At 51.0% G+C, this 19,596-nt stretch overlaps 2 protein-coding genes across 5 annotated transcripts in view; one reads left to right on the top strand and one right to left on the bottom strand.

The window, feature by feature from the left end:
• Positions 1-17,185, top strand: part of ANO7 (anoctamin 7) — a 26,034-nt gene extending 8,849 nt beyond the window's left edge. The window contains exons 9-23 of the mRNA XM_030576002.1: positions 1,215-1,305; positions 2,013-2,109; positions 4,525-4,668; positions 4,755-4,892; positions 5,118-5,216; positions 5,317-5,419; positions 6,760-6,871; positions 9,157-9,211; positions 10,092-10,189; positions 11,356-11,507; positions 13,065-13,270; positions 14,028-14,170; positions 14,924-15,014; positions 15,343-15,462; positions 15,973-17,185. Of these exons, the coding sequence (XP_030431862.1) occupies positions 1,215-1,305; positions 2,013-2,109; positions 4,525-4,668; positions 4,755-4,892; positions 5,118-5,216; positions 5,317-5,419; positions 6,760-6,871; positions 9,157-9,211; positions 10,092-10,189; positions 11,356-11,507; positions 13,065-13,270; positions 14,028-14,170; positions 14,924-15,014; positions 15,343-15,462; positions 15,973-16,167 (1,844 nt within the window). The 3' untranslated portion in view covers positions 16,168-17,185. The remainder of the gene's footprint in view (positions 1-1,214; positions 1,306-2,012; positions 2,110-4,524; positions 4,669-4,754; positions 4,893-5,117; positions 5,217-5,316; positions 5,420-6,759; positions 6,872-9,156; positions 9,212-10,091; positions 10,190-11,355; positions 11,508-13,064; positions 13,271-14,027; positions 14,171-14,923; positions 15,015-15,342; positions 15,463-15,972) is intronic.
• Positions 13,308-19,596, bottom strand: part of HDLBP (high density lipoprotein binding protein) — a 109,503-nt gene continuing 103,214 nt past the window's right edge. For 2 of the 4 annotated variants that reach the window (XM_030575997.1, XM_030575998.1), the window contains exon 28: positions 13,308-13,421. In XM_030575997.1, coding sequence (XP_030431857.1) covers positions 13,323-13,421 — 99 coding nt within the window. In that variant the 3' untranslated portion in view covers positions 13,308-13,322. Of the gene's footprint in view, positions 13,422-17,137 lie in introns of those variants that run through there. The other 2 variants (XM_030576001.1, XM_030576000.1) reach the window with 2 other exon arrangements.

Below are 19,596 nucleotides of genomic sequence, written 5' to 3'. Positions count from 1 at the left end.
GGAGGATCTTTCTCAGGTTGCCATTTTTCACTAATCATCCTTCTTGTCCCTTTCCTGCTATGGCTTGTTAAGAGAAGCTAGATTAGAGTGCATTTGTTTTTCTTGTACTGGGATTGTCTGCCATGTCCCAAGCAAGGAAAGCTGTCCCTCTTGCACAGAGCAGCAGCCCGAAAGCTCCCATGGCTAGAAACCCTTCCTGTTGTGTCCAAGCTGTGGGATGCATTTGAAATGAATGTGGCTGACCAAGCAGGAGCAATGGATGCTTTGCTGGTCCCTGTCTGTGGTGGGGCTGAGTTTAAAGTCCTAGTCCTAATCTACAAAACCCTCCATAGACCAGGACGCTCATCCCTTCGCCACAGCCCATCAAGACAAGCTGGGACAGACTTTCTCCATGATGGGACCCCAGCTGTGGCACTCCTGATCAGAGGAGATCGTAGCTGGAGCCTAGATCTACATGCAAGCCTCCACCCGCCCTTTTCTCGGAGGCTTCCCCCAGGAACACCATCCATTCCCACTGCCTGTCGCTGAGGAGAGAAGGGAGAAGGTGCAATAGAAAGGGAGGGAAGAAAAAGGAGAGAGAAATGGACAAAATTAATTAAAAATAGGTCTGGAATGGGGAGAAACAAAAAGTTGATGTATGGCCAAAGAACATAATGGTTGGCATGCTGGCAAGTGTAACAGACTCTGCCCTGCCTCCAGACTTGATTAACTTGGATCGTTGTCCCTGTGCATTGGACACGAAGGTGGGATTCCCACTGCCACTCGGCACTGGGCTTGCTCTGCTCCATAGGAGCAGAACTGAGCCAGCACTGAATGGTTTTGAAAGTCCTGCCTTATGGCCATTACCAAACCCAGCCTCACTCTGGAGGCCACGTCTCAGGGTGAGGACATAGCCAGCAGGAGGCTCTTGAAGTCAATGCCAGGGTGGGATAACCCTTAACCTCCCCTTTTACCTGCATGTAGATGGGAGGAAGTCCCTGCTCCCCAAGTGACCTCTGAGAACATGGTGGGAATCATCCGTTACAATGGCTAGCAGGGGACTCTCCTTCAGTTGCTGGGATGCAGTGCATCACTCCACAATTGGTTTCACTAGGAATGTGGGGCTCTGAACTGGGCTCTGCTGCTGAGATGAGGGTGCAGGTTGGCTACAGGTCCTGTGTTTGCAATGAGACTCCCACTCTGAGGGACTGGCCTTCTCTCTTCCCTCTCTTTAGGTTTCTATACTGGGTGGCTCTTGCCTGCAGCAGTTGTGGGGACACTGGTTTTCATCGCAGGCATATTTCTGATGCTGAGCGACATACCTGCGTAAGTGTCAGCATCTCTCCCCTTTCTGTCCCTGCCTTCTCCTTCCCTCTCGCACTGGCTGTCTCCAGCCTGGAGGATGTGGGGGCAGCCCCAGGGAAGGCTGAAAGTCAGAAATTCCTGGCTGCCTCCCTTGAGGTCAGTCCACTAGGCCACAGCAACCCCAAAACGCACGCTCACTGTTGAGCAAACCTGGCTTCTCACAGGCTTCTGAGCAAAACTCCTGGTGAACAACCAGCTGCGAGGGGGTCAAAGTCCCCTAAACACCCTGCAGGGAAATGTCACCCAGGTTTTCACAGTATCTGGCCACCTGCTCCTCCCTGTCTGGCCCCAGGTTCCAACATGGCGGGGCAATGGCTAGACTCTAACCAGAGGAAACTGCTGCGGGAAAGCTCCATGAGGTGTTTCTGTCCAGGGCAAGGATGGGCAGCAAAGAGCCAGTGCTCTGTGCTGCCATGTGAGCATCCAGCTTTGATCCCAAATGCCGTGCTCTCACCTGAGGACCTGCAAGGGGAATGTGCTCAGTGGCTTCACTCTCCCAGGACCCTCTGGCTGATTTAAGGATCAGTGTTCATGGACTCCCATGGGGTCCTGGCTAATCCTGCATCACTGGAAAGAATGAGGCCTCAAGAGGTGCGAAAGGGTGGCCTAGAGCAGAGAATGTACCGTGGTCCTGATTTCTTTCCTTGTCTGCCTCCCCCCTGCCCTAGGCAAGAGATCTGTGAGAGCGAGGATCAGTACCAGATGTGCCCGCTGTGTAAGGAGTGCCCACAGTGGCAGCTCTCCAGCATCTGCAGCATGTTCAAGGTAAGGTTTGTGGCTCTGAGTGGTTAATTTCCAGAGGGGAGGGCCAGGAAGAGAGAATATCCTGCAGTCTCCCCCATAGATGGTGCTTGCTAGAGTGCCCAGGTGTGCACAGCTCTCTCGCCCCTGCGCCAGGGTCTGGCTGGGCTGGGAGGTGCTGTGTTTATGCACCAGAAGGGGTGATTGCACAAGCACAATGCACTGGTATTTGCTCTCTGCCTTTTCATCTTAATGGCACTAGAGGAGACATCTCAGAGGACATGCTTCTGTGTGAGAGAAGAGAGCACCAGGACTCACCTCCTCGAGGACCTTTCCTCATCCCCTCTCATCAGCAGCACTGGACCCTTTCCCCTCTTTCTAGTGTCAGTTAGACTCAGGACTCAGTTTGTCAGACCACTCTGTTTATTTGCACAGCGCTCTGCTAACACCACCCAGATAATGTGAGCACCATGCAAGACACAAACTATCTTATTTATACAGATAAAAGGGCGCGGACGTAACAAAGGGAGCAGAACTGACAAGTTTACCAGAAGCTAGACGTACATAGTTAATTTCCGTACTAACTTTTACCAGTCTCCGGCTAACGTTAAGTGGGCTCATTGTTTATGCCTTAATGTTTCTTTTCCTGACACCTGTATTTCAACATTTATTTCTGCTTAAAGGTACATACAGCATTTCTTTAATCCATTCTTATTTTTACAATATAATTCACTCTACTTTCACACTAGTCTCCCTCCTCCCAGCTGTGCACATTCACTGGCATCCCACCTCCCAAACCATCCCTCTCCAGCTCCTCTTCCCCTCTTCTCCCTTGCATCCAGGCGCGCGCCAGGGTTTTTGGTGCCCTAGGCGCAGGGCCGGCTGACTGGTCCTGCGGCTCCGTTGGACCTGCCGTAGGCGTGCCTGCAGATGCTCCACCGGAGCCGCAAGACCGGCGGACCCTCTGCAGGCACACCTGCGGGAGGTCCACCGGAGCAGTCTGCCGCCCTTCCAAATCCTGGCGCCCTAGGCGACCGCCTAGGTTGCCTAAATGGAAACGCCGGCCCTGCTTGCATCCCCTCCCTAGTCTGTTCATCCCCAGGTCCGCTGCTTCTTCCTTGGCTTCCCTCTGCTATCCCTCCTTGTTCCTTCTCTTGCATTCCCTGTCTGATTCCCTTCCACCTCTCCTCTCCCTGTGTGTACAAAGTCTCTCCTTTCTGGTGCTGGAGCAAGTCATGCTGCAGAGATGAGAAGGGGTCTTTTTCACTTTGCTGCTTGCACATGGAGTGGAGCAGCAGAGACGGATCTCAGGGACAGCTCCTTCTCGGGTGCTGCTCTAGTGTGTGTGGAAAGCACCGCAGAGCACAGAAGAGGCTTTCTGCAGCTTGAACTGGCTATGCAGATTCACACTACCACATGGACGTTTCTTGCCTCAGGACGGAGATCTGCTTTGCACAGCAAGCCTCTGCTGAGCCGGGTAGTCGCAAGATTTTACACTTAAGGGATTATGGTTGTCGGGCTAATCTCCCTCTGTAAAATACATAATGGACCAGTCCTCCCAACTGATGTAAATTGGCATGGCTCCATTGACTTCAGTTTTGGTCCAGACTTGCACCAGGTGGGGATCTGTCCCATTGGCTCCAGTGGAGCTAGGGCTGATTTACACCAGCTGGGGATCTGGCCCGATGCTCTTTCGCCAGCAGGAGATAGCGCTGAGGTAAGGTTCCTCAGACAGTGAGGGTGACCTCTCAGTGTGGCTCCAACCTCTTCCCAGGGAGATTCAAGCAAATCCAGAGAGAATAAGACTCTCTCCCTTTCTGCCTGTCTGAAGCTGAGGCCCCATTCCTGTGCAGGGAGAGATGAATGCTCAGAGTTGGAGGGATCCTGCTCTGAGCCTGGGGATGAAGCCTGTACGGGGCCCCAAGCTGTGAACTGCTCTGTGCACACCCCAAAGCCATACCCCGTCGTTGCCTTCTCAGCGCAGCACAGGCAGCTCTGGTTGATCAGACACATAGGAATCCCAATCACCCTGTCCCCATGCCTCCGTTCCTGGCATGCCATGACCTGCGTTTGGGAGCAGCATGGGTCTGGTGTTCGCAACAAGTGAGCACATCAGCTGTGCACTATGCTGCCACTGATCTCCTTGCTGCCTCTGGAGCACTGCAGCCTGGGTCCAAGGACTCAGTCTGATCCAGCACTCTGATTCTTGTAGATGATCAGTTCCAGTGCTGCTTTGTCTCTTACCGAAACCCCAATGCTTCCACTGGGTAACCTCCCGGTCAGTCCCAGAGGAAAACTCATTTTCTCTCTCTCCTGCCCTCACCCACCTTCACACATCCAGAAAGTTAGCATTTCGCTGCTCTCAGGATCCACCCTAGTGTCCCTTCCTCCTGCAGGTCCCCTGAGTGTTCCTTTCACTTGCCTTGCTTTGCTCCATAGGCAGGTCGCCTCTTCGACCATGGTGGGACCATCTTCTTCAGCATTTTCATGTCCCTTTGGGCGGTAACATTCCTGGAGTACTGGAAGCGGATGAATGCCACCCTGGCACATCGCTGGGACTGTTCCGATTTCGAGGACATTGAGGTACAGGCCTGGCCTTCTGTCACACAGCTGAACTCCCAAGGCTGTACAAAGCCAAATCAAGGTGATGCCTTTTCCCACTGTCCTAGGAGCGGCCGCGACCCCAGTTCACTGCCATGGCTCCCATGACGATGGAGAACCCAATTACTGGAGCAGAGGAGCCATATTTTCCTAAGCGGAACCGCGTAAAACGGGTCACGGCTGGATTGATGGTCATCATCATGATGGTAAGGGCACTGCAGGCCGCCGCCCTGTGCCTGGCTCTGAAGGTCTTTCATGGAGTCTGCAGTTCCTGGCATGACTGCCTCTTTTCTGCATGCTGTTTGCCTCTTACTGACTGCATGGCTCTCCCATAGCTGCCAGTGCCCCCCAGAGATCAGAACAAGCCCAGCTCCCCGAAACACACTGCAGTTCCTGATGGCAAGTTGATGGCCACTGGGTTGTATTTGCAGATTGCTGTGGTTGTGATGTTTCTGATCTCCATTATCCTGTACCGGGCGATTGTCAGCATCCTTGTGTCAAGATCTGGGAACTTCCTCTTTGTGGCATCGGTAAGAGGTAGATGCAGCCAGCTCTGCCCTGGGGTTTAATGGGCTTGAGCAAGCCCCAGGGGATGTTCTGGTTCATTCTCTCTGCTCTCCTCTTTTCTAGGCATCTCGTATTGCCAGCCTCACGGGCTCAGTGGTGAATCTAATCTTCATCCTCATCCTCTCTAAAATTTACATTGCACTGGCCCATTTCCTTACGAAGTGGGGTAAGTGGTGGAAGAGAAATGGCACAGACTTCAACTGTGGTTCCATGGGACAGTTCCTGACAGGCCTGGCTCCCCACTCCTTTGCAACTTCTGCATTGTAATCACATCCACCTGCACAAAGCGAGTGTGAAACACTGCCGTCTGATCTGAGAGGGAGTCACACCTACTCACACAGGAGGGGAGAATCTGGTCTGTTGTCTTCATCTGGATTCTTATGCCATTAAGCAGGGGCTGCTAAAAGAAATTGGATTTAGGTGCAGATGGGAAAAGGCAGAAAAATGAGGATACAGACAGGTCAGGAACTGAGAAAAGTGGAAGGGCTCAGATCAAAGTAGAGAGGTACCAAGGCAGGGAATGAATGCAGGTGTTTGGTGTAGGATCACAAGGTTGCCACCTTTCTCAGTTTTCATGAATGCTATCTTAGGTCCTGCAAGCTAGATAGTGTGACACAAGGCAGGAATTTGTCTCATAGGGCAAAACATCAAAAGTTGCAATGCACAAGTCCTGTAGTCAGGTGTCCAATGGCTTTCTGCGGGTCCAGGGCTAATGCTGGCAGATGCCTGGGAAAAGCATTATGTGTGCAGAGGGATGTTAGAAATAATTAGAGAAGGCTGAATTTTTTAAACAATCTTTTTGATTAATATTTTCATTTTAATTGAAATATTCTTTTTTTGGCTCATGGGGGGAGCTTTGGTTTTCATTTAATCAATAAACTGAAATTTAGTGACAGTTGTTGGATATTTTCTGCCGAAAATTTCGAACTTACAGGAAATGAAAATGTTTTTGTTAATTTTTTCGCAGAATAATACAGCAATTTTTTTTCACCAGCTCTGGAAATAATATTAAAGGATATGATCTTTACTAGCCTTTTTAAAAGAAAAATAATTCTAATGAATTTGCTAGTAGCTAGTTTATAGATACAGTACAACATTATTGCCCTCTGCTGGACAGAATCAGAACTGTACATGTGTGTGTCCTAGGCCCTTTACTGCTGACTGCTAATTGAGATTCTCCATAGGCTCAAGAAGCAGGGCTGTGGGCTTATGCACAAGAGGGACTGGGTTCTATCCTGGCTGTCCTATGACGTACTGCATGGCCACACCATATAACATAATACCCGTGAAATCCTAGGTGACCATGCATTTGTTGGGAGTTTTAAAAATACAGACATCTTAAAGATCAAACACAAAAGCCTCCTAAACAACACACAGTCATCCAGGTTCTTCTGTTAGGGATGCTGTTGCCATGGTTACTGGGTGACAGGAGTAAGTGCTGCTAGTCTGCTTGAATGTTGCCGCAGGGCAGACCTGATGCTGTCTGTGTGTGTTGCTCTGTCACAGAGATGCACCGGACTCAGACGAAGTATGAAGATGCTTTCACCTTCAAAGTGTTTGTCTTCCAGTTTGTCAATTTCTACTCTTCTCCTATCTACATCGCGTTCTTCAAGGGCAGGTAAGACATCTCCAGGGGAGGGCAGCTCTTGCCTCCCCCACCCATCCCCCAGCTCTGGGGCATGGCCCCCTCCTCCAAACATAAACCCATCTTAGCTGGAGTTCCTGCGGCTGGCCCAGAGGGACCTGGTGATGTGCAGTTCCAGTGGATAGCCCTAGAGCAGTGGTTCTCAAACTATGGTCCATGGACCATGAGTGATCTGCCAGCTCCATTCAGGTGGTCTGCGGATAGTTCCCTCTAAGGTGTGCAGCCACACACGAGAGAATGAATGGCCACCGACCTAATTAGTGGAGCTGCATAGGTGTGGCTCCACTAATTAGGTGCCTGAACCCTGGAGAAGATGCACATGTAAGATGAGGTGGTGGCCTTGGGGGGAATAGGGGGTAGTTGGGAGGAGGCAGTGGGGTGAGAAGAGGTGGGAGGAGGGAATTTGGGACGTGCAGGGCTGTGGTGGCCAGAGAAAGAGGTGACTTCCCCAACTCCAGGGCTGCGGCTGCCTTCTTCCCAGCCTCAGCTCTGGGTGGGGCAGACACCCCCCCCACTTCCCAGCCCCAGCTCGGGGGCTGCCATGGTGGGGGGGAGAGGGCACATCCATCACATTAGAAAGGTAAGACTACTGATATTAAAATATGAGGTGTGTGCTTTTATTTGTAGAACAAAATGTTTATTTTTTTTAAATATAGCACTTTTATCCAAAGCACTTTACAATAGTTAACTAACAGTACACACAACGTTTGGAAAGATCATTAAGTGGTCCGCCAAGACGCTCAGCAAGTTAAGTGGTCTGCAGGGGGAAAAAAAAAGTTTGAGAACCACTGCAAGAGAGAGAGAGAGAGACACAAGGACACTGCAGCACTGCTGCCATCTAGAGGCAATGAGTGGCATGGGATGGAATGTGGGGGTTCCTGGCACAATTCTAATGTGGGAAGGAGCAACTAGAAACCACCCTTATGCCTGTGTAGCTCTAAAGCAGCCCTGTATCCGTGCAGTGAGTATGTCAGAGAGCTAGCTGGCCTTTTCAGTGTATGATCCCATGGCGCACACAGCCAGTTCAGAGTGTTGAGGGGCTGGGGGTCCTGTATCCGAGGGAGTCTTTGTGTGGGAAGTTGAGTTTGGGAATAGGGTGACCAGATGTCCCGATTTTACAGGGACAGTCCCGATTGTTGGGTCTTTTTCTTATATAGGCTCCTATCACCCCCAACCCCCATCCCGATTTTTCACATTTGCTGTCTGGTCACTCTATCTGGGAAGCACATGCCCATGGGGAAGCCCCTCCAAAGCTCAGAGCTGAGACTCCTTGGGCAATCTGGGGCTTCTGCTCCCTGGTGGTTATGAGGGTGCTCGTTGTGCGCAGAGCTGGGATTCTGAAGGGAAGCCAGACTGTCGCTGTTGCATGGGGAAGGTCTGTTGTATCAGCAACTGGCGGACCCTGTTGCAAGGCCCCTACTGCCATTATTTTATATACAGACCCTTGCTAAGATCAGGGCCCTGTTGTGTTTCTGGGTGCTGCACACGCAGTGAGACCCAGCCCCAAGGAGCATGCAACTGAAACAGTGGGTGGGAGAGGAAACAGGTACAGGTGAGTGATGTGACCTGCCCAGGTCTCCCAGCAGGGCAGTGACAGATCTGGGGATGGCACGCAGGGCTGGAGTTCCAGCCCAGGCCTGATCCAGGACCATGCTGCTCCCCAGAACTGATGGAAATGGGATCTGAAGCAGAGGGGTAAGCAGGGGAGTGCAGGGGGTAATTGCAGCCAGCATAGTTGTATGTAGTGGGCTGAAGTTTTGCTTCAAATGCCTCTCACCTGTGGAAGGATTAAATTAACATGAGGGACAAATCCAGGGGTGCCCTTTGATGATCTCCTTTCAGACAGGCACCATCGCACTGTGTCCCTCCTTTCCCCTCTGTTGGGAAGAACAGAGCACAGGGTGAGTTAGAAATTCCTGACACACATGCTTCCATCATGGGATGTTCCTGGCAGGCAGAGCTGCCCTCCATGCCCATCCACAGGGTATCATCAGTGCTGGCTTCAGATGTGGGCTGAGGAAGAAGAAGATGAAGTAGGTCTGACCCTGTCCCAGTCAATCCAGGAGGACTGGCTGAGTGGCATCCTCAGCCTCCTAATGGACAAGGGTGGCTGGGATGTGGGAGCAAGGCACCAAGGATGTGACAGCACCACATCCCGAGTAGCCTCAGGAGGAATAAGAGATTGATGGGGGGATGGTGGGGAGCAAGGGGTTCAGCTGTGCATTTATTGCTCTGTCTTGCCATCCTGGATTTCCCAGGTTTGTAGGCTACCCAGGGCACTACAAGACCTTGCTTGGGATCCGCAATGAGGATGTAAGTATCAGCTGATAAAGGTTGAGAACATAAGAAGGGCCATGCTGGGTTAGATCAATGGTCCCTCTGGCCTAGGGTCCTGACACTGGCCAGGGCCAGGTGCTTCAGAGGGAGTGAACGGAACAGGGCAATTAGCAAGTGTCCATTCCCCATCGTCCAGTAGCAGTGTCTGACAGGAGGTTGGAGTCTTAGGTGAGGGACAGTGTGAGGTAACCTGCCAAACATAATGGGGACCCTTTGCTGGGGTGGCAGGAAACACTCCAGTTGCTGCCCAGCTCTGTGCATGGGGAAAGGCTCCACAGTTCTCAGGACAGCCCTGGTCAGAGGAGGAGGGAGGCTATGGCCAGCTTCAGTGCCAGTGTAGTGGGCTCTTGGCCTGCCCCCAGCCTGAGCTTGCACGCTGCCTCCAAGGCCTCTGACAGGACTCACACACAGGCTCCTCTGGGAGTGAGGAAGACCCAGGCAGGATGTGGGCGTAGCGCAGAGAGGAGCAGGGGCATGCCCGAGGAATCCCCTTCTCTGGCTGCTAATCCCCCCAGGACCAAAGAGAAGTGGGGGTGGTCAGACTCCATTCCTGCCCCAGCCACCTCAAGAGCCCCCTACTGCTCATCTGCCCAAAGACTAATGGCAGCAGCTGGGGCCCCTCGTTCCTGGCCCACCCTGCCCAGCAGTCAGCCCCTAGGGCTACCCTGAGGGTTGGGAACGGGGGCGGGGCGCAGTGCACCAGCCTGCTATGCCGTGTTAGGACAGCGTGTGTGGCTCAGGAGTAGCCTTTCTTGTGGGAGGTGGAACCTGGTAGGGCTCCCCCACCCCTGCCAATCCTTTTGAGCTTGAGGAGAAAGTGCAGCGGAGCTGATGTGCCTCTGTCCTACCCACCCAGTGCGGGGCTGGTGGCTGTCTCATTGAACTCGCCCAAGAGTTGCTGGTCATCATGGTGGGAAAACAAGTCATTAACAATGTGCAGGAAATCGTCATCCCGTAAGTACTGAGTGCGCTATCGGGGCAGGGGGTGGTGGAGGGCCAGGGCCTAGCTCCACAGGGACCAGGGGGAGTTAGTCTGACTTCTGGCAGATTGTTGCACCAAGGGAGCTGCTGCTAAGCTCTACAACAGGGATCTATGGGACTGCAAGTGGGGCTGTCTCTTTCAGGGGCACTGTGATAGATTTGGAATGGGGGGGAGGGGGGTTCAGTCGGGTAAAGACACCTGTGTATGCGGCCCCATCTGCTTGTTTTGTGCGTGGCAGGTGGTTGCAGCACCTGCCCCAGGTGGTCTGAAGGCTGTGGTTTGACCTATGGGCCCCAGCTAAGACAGGGCCAGTGCCCACATGTGCCAGGGCCTGTGACCACAGCCCTCTCCTCCCACTAGTGAAGGAAGAGGGGACAGCTGCAGGTTGTGACCATTGGTGGGCGCTGCTGCGACAGATTGACTGAGGGTGGGGGATCCACAGCCCACGTGGACCAGTCAAAGCAGAACAAAGTGGTTTTGCAATAGGTCTCATGGCAAGTTAGCCATGTGCATTATGGAGCCTCTGGCTTCCCACTGCCACTGCCCCGCCTCCTGCCCACAAGCTCTGTCTGCCCACGGATTCTTCGTCCTGGGCTCTTGCCAGAGGAGGCATTGGAGGAAGCGAACCAGGCCAGGAATGCTGGAGCTGGGAGGGACTTTTCATGGCCCTTTTCTGGAGTAATGTCCAAGCTCGGCTCAGCCGTTTGTCCTCTGTCATTCCCAGAGCTAAGGCATCTCTGCCAATGAGCCCTAGCTGCCGGACCATGGGCTGCTGGGCATGTATTAGAGTAGCTTTTCACTGGGGCCTCACCCCACCATTCGACACAGAAAAGGGACTTAAAACCACCCTTGCTCCCACCCTACTCTGATGCCAAGCCCAGCCCAGCCTGTCTAGAGAGTCTGATCCTGTTCATAATAGGGAAGCAAAGACCCTTTTCCCCCACCCCGGATTCCTGGCTGACACTAGGGCTGGGTCAGGGTGTGTTGGGAGCACTGCCAAAGGTCCCTCTGATGCTAGCTGCCTGAAAATGCCATGGCAACTTGGAGAGCCTATCAGGCCATAAGAGTGAGACTGGCCACTGCAGTTTCTGCTGGGGCATCACCCTTCCCGTGACCGCTCCTTTCTCTGCTCCCCCAGGAAGCTGAAAGGCTGGTGGCAGAAGTACAAGCTTCGATCCAAAAAGCGAAAAAGCAAGGAGGCCCAATTGGGCCTGGCGCAGCAGGTGCCCTGGGAGAGCAACTACGAGCTCCTGGTCTGTGAGGGGCTGTTTGACGAGTACCTGGAAATGGGTAGGAGCCAAATGCCAAGTCTGTTAGTAGTCTCCCAAGGTGGCAAAGTGTCCTGGCCAGGCAGGGTCACCTGATCACTGACAGCACCAGGAGAAGACTGGAGGTCAGAGACTTCCTCAAGGGAGGAAGCTTTTGCAGTTGATAGTGTTGATGGCGTGTGCATCCCACTGACATGCTCTCTGGTGCCTGCTAGTGGTGGTGATTTGGGAAGCAGCATTTTCTCTAGCACGTTCAATTGAGTGAAGCCCTAGAGAGAGAGTGAACTCGAGTGCCTAGCCTTGGTGTTGAATATTCTGAGCTCTGGGATTGCAGTTAAAGGTCTAAGGCAAAGATGGGCAACCTATGGCACATGTGCCGAAGGCAGCATGTGAGCTGATTTTCAGCGGCACTCACCCTGTCTGGGTCCTGGCCACCAGTCCGGGGACTTTGCATTTTAATTGAAGCTTCTTAAACATTTTAAAAACCTTATTTACTTTACATACAACAATAGTTTAATTATATATTATAGACTCATAGAAAGAGACCTTCTAAAAACATTAAAATGTATTACTGGCACATGAAACCTTCAATTAGAGTGAATAAATGAAGACTCGGCACACCACTTCTGAAAGGTTGCTGACCCTTGGTCTAAGGAAACCCTCCATTAGAGGTGGTAGCCTTGTGAAACTGACCCCAGAGACACAACTCTGCCTCCTGGGGGCGAAATTGGAGCCCAGGCAGAGAATGTCTCCTCTTTCCCCAGCAGAAATTGAATTATGCAGCAGGTTCTATTGCCCCATCTCACCCTGCCAAACAGCCCTGCTGGGTCTGGCTTGATGTACAGAATATCCCACAGGAAGCCTCCATCTCAGGCTTGGAGTTACCCAGGGCTCCAGCCCAATCTTTTGCACATCACAGCTTCCTCTGCCTGAAGGCTCCTCTCACTTCCCTGCTGTCAGCTTCCTTATTGAGCCAATCACAGCAGTGAGTCAGTGCTAGCTCTCCAAATCCTTAGTGCAACCATGGCCAAGCAATGGATGCTGCCGGCCCAGGTGTGTCAGTCGGGTGCCTAGGGGTGATGGCTGACAAAAGCTGGGCCAGCAGAAGCTCATATAGATGCAGTTATACCAGCCCAGCTGTGCTTTTACCAGTCTAGCTTGTTTGGCTCATGGGTGGAGGTTTCACTATCCTGGTACCCTCCAGGTCTAGCTGCATTCATGCCAGGAGCACCTGGCTGGTACACCATATGGACTGTTCCTATGCTAGTAAAAGCGCACGTCATGGCCTGAAGGAGCTCCTTCTTCTTACCAGGGTCTGTCAGGTGATGCTGGCAGCCTACTTCAGATGGGAAGCAGAGGCCAGTGCATCTCCAGGAACAAACCAAACAATGGCCCACAGTGATCTTTGGATTGCAACATATTCCCCAGGCACTCCCTATTCTCATCCTTCGGAAACCACAGACGATGGGGAGGGGAAGGGGACCAGACAGGCCACGATCACTGCTCAGACAAGCTATCCTCTGCTCTGCTTGTCCACTGTGAATGTGAGCTCTGATGATTCTTTCCTTCTGTACAACAGTCCTGCAATTTGGATTCATCACTATCTTTGTGGCAGCTTGTCCTCTGGCGCCCCTTTTCGCCTTGCTCAACAACTGGGTGGAGATCCGCCTGGATGCACAGAAGTTTGTCTGCGAGTACCGTCGTCCTGTGGCTGAGCGGGCCCAGGGCATTGGCATCTGGTTTTATATCCTGGAGGTCATCACCCACTTGGCTGTCATCAGTAACGTGAGTAGCGCTGGGCAGCGAGGGAGAGGGAGGAGAAGCCAGCTCCCAGCGTTCAGACACAGCCAGCGATGTTGCTGACGGTTAATATAATCAGGTAGCATTGTGGAGTTTGAAGGCAGTCACTGAGCAGGTCGGTATCGGGGACAGGGGACTGAAAGCCAGAAGTAAAGAGAATGTTACTGAAATCCCACTTAGCAGATACGAGTCTGTAGACACAATATAGTAAGTGGAGCGTATGCAGAGCTGTCATTGTATGTGACAGAACCACGCTCTGATTCAAGAGCTGCTGCAACTCAGGCCTCTGGCTCAGTAACCCCTTAAAAGGGTATCTACTATTGGAGCAGCGTTACCTGACACAGCCTGCTCTGATGGGTTCCTCATCTCTGCAGCTTAGTTCCCAAGCACACCGGGACTGGTTTTCAGTGACCCATGAGAACTGTGTAGTATTGAAGGGTGTCTGCATTTGAAGAATAAATGCTTGCTGCTATAATTGCTAGTAAGCAGTGACCCTGTAGGGCTGGCACGCCTCAATCCAAACTTTCAATGGGGACTTGCCTCAGTAGGAAGTGCAGGGGCGGAGTTTGGGTGGGGGGTTGCTGTCTGGGAGAGGCGGTCCAGCCAAACATTAGAGTCACACAAAGCTTCAGAATAACAACACTTAGCCTGAGGCTCAAGCAGGTATGCTGAAAAGGTGCATGGACATCTGTAATGTGGTAGGAACCTGGCTATAGCACTAGTGTTTTCCTCCTTATTTCAGGCCTTCCTGATTGCCTTCACTTCAGACTTCTTGCCCCGGCTGTATTATCAGTACACTCGCGCCAGTGATCTGCAGGGCTATGTTAACTTCACCCTGGCGTATGCTCCAAAGCACTTTGCCTCCCAGCACAATGTCACGTGCAGGTAGGAGTCCCAGCTCGGCTGCTTGGGGGGTGCCTCAAGACAAAGCTCCTTCCCATTCTCCATTTGAATTGCAACCTCTGATTTTTCCTAGTGTTTGTTTTCTCTTCAGGACAGTTCTCTCCTCTGTGGGGCCCCAGCCATGTTTGGAAGTGAAAGATGGGGTTTCCACTTACTTTAGCACAGGTCTCACACAGGATTACTTCCCGATTATTGAGAATGCTGCTCCATCCAGGAGGGGCTGGGAGAGGGAAGGGAGACCCAAGGCTATTTCAGTTTTTTAGGGTACAAGAGATACACCATTCCATAGACACATCCAATTTACACCTGAGTTAGGAAGTGCAGTGTTAGCTTCCCTAGGGGAGTGCCACTCGGGTCCTCCTTCATGTACGGGGGGCTCACCTCTTTGTGCTCTTGTTGTAAATCAGTCTTGAAGGAACTTGAATGTGTTTTTTAACTGAGCTACTTTTACTCTGACTGATTTATCTTGCTGCTGCTTGCCAGTCCTGGAGGAATGGGCACATACTCCCTCCCAGAGAGCTGGATTAGCCATGCCTTACACCCAGTCAGTTCATGGGCCAGTTAAATGCCATCAGTTATTAATTCTTAAGAGTGATTACATATGTGGATGAAGTGTCAGAAGGAAAAGTTGTGGGAATGAGACTACCAGTGGTTGCCCTGAGGATGTTGACATGCAAGGGCTCCTCTTTCCCAGCTATGACGCATCTACGTGCAATGTTACCTTCTCTTCCCCAGGTACCGTGCATACAGGGATGAGAACGGCAGGTACTCGCTAACCTACTGGAACCTACTAGCAATCCGCCTGGGCTTTATTATAGTGTTTGAGGTACCTCCCTCTCATTTTCCTCAATCAGTTCCCCCTGCCAAGGTTTTGTTCCTTTGCTATCCTATTCCTCAGTGTGTTTTTTTTTCTACACCTGTCCCCAGGACATGTACTGTCCGGCACTGCCTGTTTCCAGCCAAGCATAGACATTGCCCATGTGGAGTTGAAGAGAGAGTGTGCTCTCTGGGGAATACTGATTGGTTCACGTCCTTTCAGTGCCTGTCCCATTCCCTGCAGTCAGGCACTTCCATGCTGTTCCTTACTTATCCTGTCTTGCTTTTAAAAGAGTCAGCTGTCTGATTGGACACATTGCTCTTTTCCTTGTTTCCAGCATGTGGTTTTCTTTATTGCTCGTGTGATAGACCTGATGGTGCCTGACATTCCTGAGTCACTGGAGATCAAGGTGAAGCGCGAACGTTATCTGGCCAAGCAGGCACTGGCTGAGAACCAGGTAAATCTCAGGGCCAGTGGTCTTTATTCTACAGTGGCGCAGTCAGTAGGTGGTCTGTGGGCCACATCTGGACCACCAGATGCTTTTGAACAGACCCTCACATCTTTTTATTTATGCTGGAGTCTGCTTTCCTGTGGGCATCCCACTACCCACCTCTGGAAGATGTCACTAAAGTAAAACTGTATGCCTTTTGGTCTTCAGATGTTTCATTAGCAGCTGGGGGGCTCCCTGTTCATAACCTCTTTCTCCATGGTCATTGATAATCTCTTCTCTCATTTCTGTTGCCCCCCAAGTTTTCTTCAGGCTGTAGTTTCTGGACAGGCTTGTCTGATTCTGTCAGTTCAGCCCCCTAAATCTTAAAATTATGTACCTGATGAAGCCAGGAACTCATGCCTTCCTCCCTTAAACACAGCTGATGCCAAAGCAGTTGGAAAGCTATCCTACAGCCAGTGACCAAACTCTCTGAGGATACTAATTGTCCTTTCTTCTTTTGATCCATTGCTGAGGTAGGCCCTCTTTGAGAGAGAGGAAGTCAGAGCCACCTCCACCACTATGCAAACAGCACCCAAAGACTGGGAGTTAGGTGGGATGCATGAAAACCAGGGGCCTACCCAACTACAGATGACGACATCTACACACACAGTAGCTGCGAGTCTGGAAGCTCATCCTCAGCAGCAGTTTGAGCCTGAAGCAGAATCTCCATGAATTGCTGTTGACTCAATTTTAAAACACAAAAAATGGTGACTGCTTCTAAGTGGGGGTGAAACGAAACTGAATTCAGCCATAAAGTTTGATTTCTAGCATTCTCCTTTGGAAAAGATGAACTCAACTCAGCTCTGACCCTGAGCTGGTGGCTGTTGTATGTAAGAAACCTTGCAGAGGACTGAATTATTTTAGTGAAAGATCAGAGTGGATAATTGTAATTTCTTGGATAAATAAAGCATGCCAATTAATAGTACAGTGACAAGCATACTTGAATACAGCTAAGTCCTCAGAGTCCTGCAGGTTAAAGTTAGATACCTAGCAAAGCCTGGAGCTGGCTGATTCTGGGGATGAAAGAAGAAATTCCATCTGGTTCTGAGTTATGGTAGCCGACAGATGGGCTGTATAGCCCTCAGCTGGCAAGAGGATGGTATGTGGGAGAAGCAGCGTTCAGGCTGAAATGAAGCAAGTCCCACTGCTTCAGTGAGGTGGGAAGAAGCAATTTAACAGGCCTGGCTCTTACACAGCTGCAACAGGGGCTCAAGGGAAGTCTAAACCACAGCATGTTGTCAGACAGGAGCAAGCCTAAATTCCTCCCCCCCCCCTTCCTGTTACCAGAGAGAGGAAACTTGAGAGTTATGCATTCTGTTCCTTTACAGAGGAGAGAAGGAGATAGCAGGGGAGAGCCTGGGAACTAACTGGGGTTCTTTACACTGGTAGGTATGGAGAGGGGTCCCTGAGGGCACCTACGTCACTAGTGCTAACCTTAATACCTCTTCCTCCCTGGGGCCTGCACTCGGTAGGACCACTGATCCTGGTTTGGATTTACTACCTACTGACAGGGAACAACTGGCACTTTAAGATGAAAGCTTAAGTCTGAAAGAACCTATGAAGATTAGACTAGCCCTCACACCGATGTACATGGAGAAGCACTCTCTTCACAAACCATGGGCAGAGAAAAACAACACTCCAAGCTGTTTCAGGTTTTTATTTTAGAATTTATAAAATTCCAGTGTCATCCATACTCATGAGCCTTTTTACATGTTTGCATATAGTCTCCAAATTCCAAAGTTAAGGCCAAGGGATCATTGCCATGGAAACATACACTATGGAAGACGTTGAAAATAAAGGAAATGGAGCACATACCAGAGCATCTGCTACAGACTGAGGGGCAGCAGGAAACAGTACTAGGTACAATCACTTCATGACCTTTAGCATGTAGGGGACCCTGAATTTAATTCAAGCCAAGCAGGGCAACTGATAGGGTAGGGTTTTTTTGGGCAGGGAAAAGAGGAGGGCAGGTTTGATAACCTCAAGCTGTATCCCTTCCCCATCTGGGTTGTCTAGCCCTTTCCAAAGCCCCTTTAGCTGAAGAGGAGGGAATTAGGGCACTACCTCATTTGGTCAGCCACCCCCTTTAGACATCTACCATGGGGCTGAAGTGTGGTCAAGTTAGTCACCACTGCCTTTGCATAGCTCTGGGACCTGGCTTGTTCAGTTGACCGCAATTCTCCACTTCACTGTAAGCATCAGGACATTTTGGTGTCTGACTTCTGGGCTAGGGTCCTCTTCCGAAGAGGGCTAGAGCAGAGAGGGTTGGGGAAAAGAAGAAATGTCAGCATTTCTAAGCCTCACTTTTAACACAGGTGCAGTGCTGGGAACAGCAAGAGAACTGGGGCCAGCCTTTCAACATAATGACCTTGCCTCAGTCAGTGTTATTGGGGAGAGACTGGGGACTTGCTTGCACAGGCGCTGAAGCAGTAGGGAAATGGAGGTAGGAAAGGAGGAGACCCTACTCCCTCACCACACCAACACAAATTTCTTGCTGGCTGAGTGAGCAGCTCAATGGAGAAGCCTCCTTCGAGCAAGCTGTGTCAGTACTTAAGGTTCAGCATCTCAGGGGCCAAGATGCTATTGTACAGAGCATGGGATTCATCACATACAGTGGCAAGCCTTGGGCCTTAGTTCTCCCTGCACTCTTGGCCTCTGTGTACTTCAGAGCAGCTCGACTTCCTGTAACTCAGAGCTGACATACAACCTGCCTCTCTTCCCTCCCCTGAAACCAAGCCCACCTTCTGGCTCAGAGTTCCACAGCTCTAAGGAGTGGGAGTATTTTACACCATAACCTTGCTCTTAGTTTCACATGCATGTGTGTGTGTTTCCAACAGCTGCATATGCTGATTGATGCTCTTCAGCTCTTCCTGCATCTGGTGCAGAGAATTCAGCTCTGGCCCCCACAGTGAGATGAGCAGGTTAGCATCAGTGCTGATGCTCTAGACTAGGAGGCCACCCCCAGACTGGTTTTTGAGGTAGAAAGAAGGCAATAGCAAATAGTGATTAATTTCCTACCCCTTGTGTCCAAATGCTGTCAGTGGGAGGGGGAAATTATGTAGCTTCAGCATTGCAGTTCCCATCAACTGGCTCCTGGGCCATGTTACCATAGCAACCTGGGCTGACCTGAATTCTGTTGCACCCCATAATACTGTCATAGCCTGGCTCTGACCAGCTCTGCTGCTGTTGGGAAGAACAAACAAGGGGAGAAAGGGGAACACTGGGAAGTAGCTGTATTTTTACTCTCACATGTTGGAAGACTCAAGTGTGCATGTGAGAATCTAGGCTCTCAATGCTACACATGGACATGCTCAGTGCCACATATCACTCAAAGGCTTTTCTACGTGACTAGGGGATCCCTTGTGCCACTGCTGGTCCCTTCCAGTGTTGTTGTGTCTACAGATTATTGTATTGTTCCTTTAAAAGCAGTTTCTAATCTTTAGACTTTTAGCTCACTCCCCACATCCACTATCACTGTTCGATGGATTTTTGGCAGTTCAAAGGAAAAGGTGATTGCACTCTACAATAGTAAGGTAAGGTCTGGGATAAACACAAAGGAAAAAGGGCAAACATTTTGGCTTTTAGAAAGTCAAGGAAATTTATTTCCTGAGGTCATGAGACAGGAAGTTGATTCCTAGCCACAGTAAAGGAGGTCTCCTAATGAAGGCTGGAGTGCCTTGCAAGACATGCTCAAGGTATCTGATCACTGTCACCACTTTGGCAGTTGTGAAACTTAGCAGATGAAAGTCACTTATGACATTTCAAACAAAAAGCTGTGTCTGAATCAGAGTGGAAAGCTTGGGGTGGGAAGGAGAACCATCCATTTATAGTAGGTCCTAAACCCAGTAACAACAGACAAGTAGAATGGGTTCCAGCACTCCACACAGCATTAGGAGACCTCGCAGGGCAATTTACTTGTGGTCCAGCCGCCAGGTCAGAATTCAAACAGGAAGTATTTGTGGCAGGTTAGTGTCAGGTCAGCTAGCTGGAGGAGATGTTTCTGCTTCCAGGTCATTATCGTTTGGGGCCCCAGGGAAGAGTCTTGGGGGCCACTTGAGCCCCAAAGCTGGGGAAATCTTCAGAACTGCTCATATCAGGGGC

Source organism: Gopherus evgoodei, chromosome 9, assembly GCF_007399415.2.
Source record: "Gopherus evgoodei ecotype Sinaloan lineage chromosome 9, rGopEvg1_v1.p, whole genome shotgun sequence".
NCBI classification, from domain to species: Eukaryota; Metazoa; Chordata; order Testudines; family Testudinidae; genus Gopherus; species Gopherus evgoodei.
Note: the sequence above shows the minus strand (reverse complement) of the source record. Positions and strands in the feature narration are given on the sequence as shown.